This window comes from Camellia sinensis, chromosome 1 (genome assembly GCF_055761805.1).
Source record: "Camellia sinensis isolate YWXY chromosome 1, ASM5576180v1, whole genome shotgun sequence".
NCBI lineage: Eukaryota > Viridiplantae > Streptophyta > Magnoliopsida > Ericales > Theaceae > Camellia > Camellia sinensis.
Genome location: NC_138961.1, coordinates 98,398,528 through 98,401,834, shown reverse-complemented (window position 1 = coordinate 98,401,834; position 3,307 = coordinate 98,398,528). Strand labels below are relative to the sequence as shown.

General features: G+C 36.7%; 1 protein-coding gene across 1 annotated transcript; it reads left to right on the top strand.

Moving 5' to 3' along the window:
* The first annotated feature begins 368 nt into the window (after positions 1 to 368).
* Positions 369 to 1,654, top strand: LOC114308387 (dehydration-responsive element-binding protein 1A-like). Its single transcript, XM_082881196.1, has one exon. The coding sequence runs from the start codon at positions 630 to 632 to the stop codon at positions 1,371 to 1,373; it is 744 nt and encodes a 247-aa protein (XP_082737322.1). The 5' UTR covers positions 369 to 629; the 3' UTR covers positions 1,374 to 1,654.
* Positions 1,655 to 3,307: the final 1,653 nt, after the last annotated feature.

Below are 3,307 nucleotides of genomic sequence, written 5' to 3'. Positions count from 1 at the left end.
TCTGTAATTTTCTTTAAATAAATAATACTAATAAAAAGTGAAAAGAAGACGTTGAAGTAGCGCAAAATCGCGAGGAATTTGTCTCCCAGGAACTATAGCAAGAACAGAATTTCTAGTTGAGCAAATGTTGACTCTGACGTCAGCACTCTTCCTGTTCATTGAATTCATAAGATGTTGCGGAGGAAGGTAGTGCTGTAAATATCAATATTAATCACTCATCATCACTTACATTACATCACAAATAAAATATAAAATAATGGCAACCCAAAAAGAAAGTAATCTCCACTTGCCACATCAACCCCCCAACCCAAGCCACACGTGTTATACATACACACATACAACACATCAACTTGACTCTTAAGAAAACAGACAGCTGTTCTCTCTCACTTTGTCCCAAATCACTTAACCGTGGGCCGCCCCATCCCCAGCCTGGCTACTCATCATTTTCCGCGTTGGCCTTTGTACTTTTTTTTATCTATATCTATGTATATATATACCCACTTTACTTCCCAGATTAAAAAATCTAACCACTTTGTTCCCACTTTGTGCCCCAAAAGCAAAACTTAACTACTTCTCATCACTCTTATACCAACACTTGAAACTCCACTGCCTACTACTCATACTCTACTATGGATTTGGAACAAATAATGGATATGTTGTCTGACCCACTTCCTAATGGGTCAGTTTTCTGGTCGTCGAACGACGTTCCAGAATCTTCTTCGACGTCAGATAGCGGCAGCGGTGCTCGTCCAGCTGCTCACTTTTCTGACGAGGAGGTTTTGTTGGCTTCGAGCTATCCGAAGAAGCGAGCAGGTAGGAAGAAATTCAGGGAGACTCGGCACCCGGTGTACAGAGGTGTGAGGCGGAGGAACTCCGGCAAGTGGGTCTGTGAAGTCCGCGAGCCTAATAAGAAGTCCAGGATATGGCTCGGGACGTTTCCCACTCCGGAGATGGCTGCGAGAGCTCACGACGTTGCCGCGATTGCTTTCAGAGGTCGGCTGGCTTGTCTCAATTTCGCTGACTCGGCTTGGAATCTGCCCATTCCTGCTTCTTCGCAGCCCAAGGATATTCAGAAGGCAGCGGCGGAGGCGGCGGAAGCTTTTCGGCCATCTTTGGAGGAGTTCGACGATGTTTCTGGTGACGTGGCAAAGCCAGAGGAGGAGGCCGTGGTGACGGCAAGGCCGGAGGAAATTTTCTACATGGACGAGGAAGCGGTTTTCGGGATGCCGAGATTGCTTGCTAACATGGCAGAAGGGTTGCTCCTACCACCACCTCCACCTCCACCTCCACCTCACTCTGCTGGAGGAGAATGGTACCAGGATGATGACGTGGCAGTTGGTGCTGACGTGGCACTCTGGAGCTTTTCTATTTAAAATATTTGAGTTGCTCTTGCGTATTTTAGTCCTAGTGAGATTTTTCCTAAATCGTACTTTAAATTTTTTGATGTAAGTACGGAAATTAAAAGTATATCTATTATGAATAATTCTTATGAGTGAAAATAAGAAGCAATGGAAAAAAACATCAAAGAGATGTGTGCGATGGGGTAGTATCTATCATCATCATAAGCGTTCTGTTTGCAATAGATATTGGCTGCATGTGCATATGTGTAAAATTGTAAAAGTAGTTATAAATACAAACAAGATTTTGTCATAAAGGTACAGTTAAATAAACTTTTCCATATTTGGGTGAGAAGTTCCAATTATTGGTCAAGCAAGCCTCCAGTTTCGTAGTTTTCTTGGTCAAGTGAAGCTTGTTATTTATAATATATATATATATATATAATATGATATATAAATTTAAAAATTAACTTTCTGTAATCATTGCAAGTTATTAGGATTATAAATTTTCATTCAGTTACCATTGTAGTATTGTATTAAGATAAAAGAATTTAAAAACACTTATTTTGATTGCTGATGTGAGAATCTCAAAATGTAAAACTAAGACTACGTTGGGACAATAATTCAAAGACATAAATTTTAACTCAAACAATCTTGTAACCTTTGCAATAGAGGTGGTATCAAGATTGGTCAAATTCCTACAAGGTACAAGAGCACTATATGTTTTTGGAATAAGAGCATACTTATTATGCTTTATTTGGTTAATTAGAATGAGATCAAATAGTAGGAATGGCAATGGGGGTAATGGGGTGGATATTAATTCCTCATCCCCATTCCCCTATAATAAATTTTCTCCATTCCCCATTCCCCATGGGTGCCACCCTCCCCATTATTTAATGGGTATGGATTTTCTCCTACCCATTATTTTTTTACAGTAGTGAATAACAATTTCATTTACAATGTAATTTTATTATTTTATTTAACAAAAAATAAGAATGAATATTTTGATAGAATGATCATTTCATTTTGTTTCATTACAACAAACCAAACATTACTTAGCAATTAACTATATTCTAGAAAGATATAAATTGCAACAAGAGTAGGATGGGTTTGGGTAAAATGGTGTTGGGAAGAAGATAACAGTGCTATAAGTTCTTCATAATGCTCACATCCCTATAGATGTCAAAGCAAATTGTTTGTTTATGTTTGCATATCTTTCTAACACTGTGAAATGCCCAAGTAGAATTGAGCATGTCCACAAGCATGTTTAGCAAGAGTATGTCTATTTTATGTACGGTAAGAGAATTTGTATCGACAATAGTTCATATTTGTGAGGAAATTTGAAGGATTACAAAATCACTTTTCTGATAACAGAATAATGTTAAAAACTTTAAAAATTCTATCAAAAATTTGACCACATGTCTTACACGGGTGTGAGACCTACACAAGTGGATCTCATGTAGATCCCACACCCATGTGAGAGACATTTAGTAGAATTTTTTGTATCTCTAATATTTTTGCTGATAAAAATTAGAACAATTGTCTCCACATTTAATGACTGATAAAAAACTTCAATCACCATGAATACAATTTTCAACCACTTTGCAATGTTACTTAGGCGGTGTTTGGGGAGGAAATTTTTTGATTTTTTTTTTTTTTGTATTTTTTTTCATTAAAAGAAAAATTGTTTACAAAACCAAAAAAAATAAATCCAAACAAAATATCACATCAAACCCCATAATCATTTCACTTTTTCTCTCACAAACATCACATCCAACTACAAAAAAAAACCCAACTATCTTCCCAAAAAAAAAAAAAAAAAAAAAAAAAAAAAAAAAATTTCTCCAATAATATCCTACAACTAAAAAAACCCACTTCCCAAACATCCACATACTTAGCCCATGAATTATATATAGAAGTTTGAGGTTCAATTATCATTTTTTGATGCTTCTACTACAATCTCCCATTCG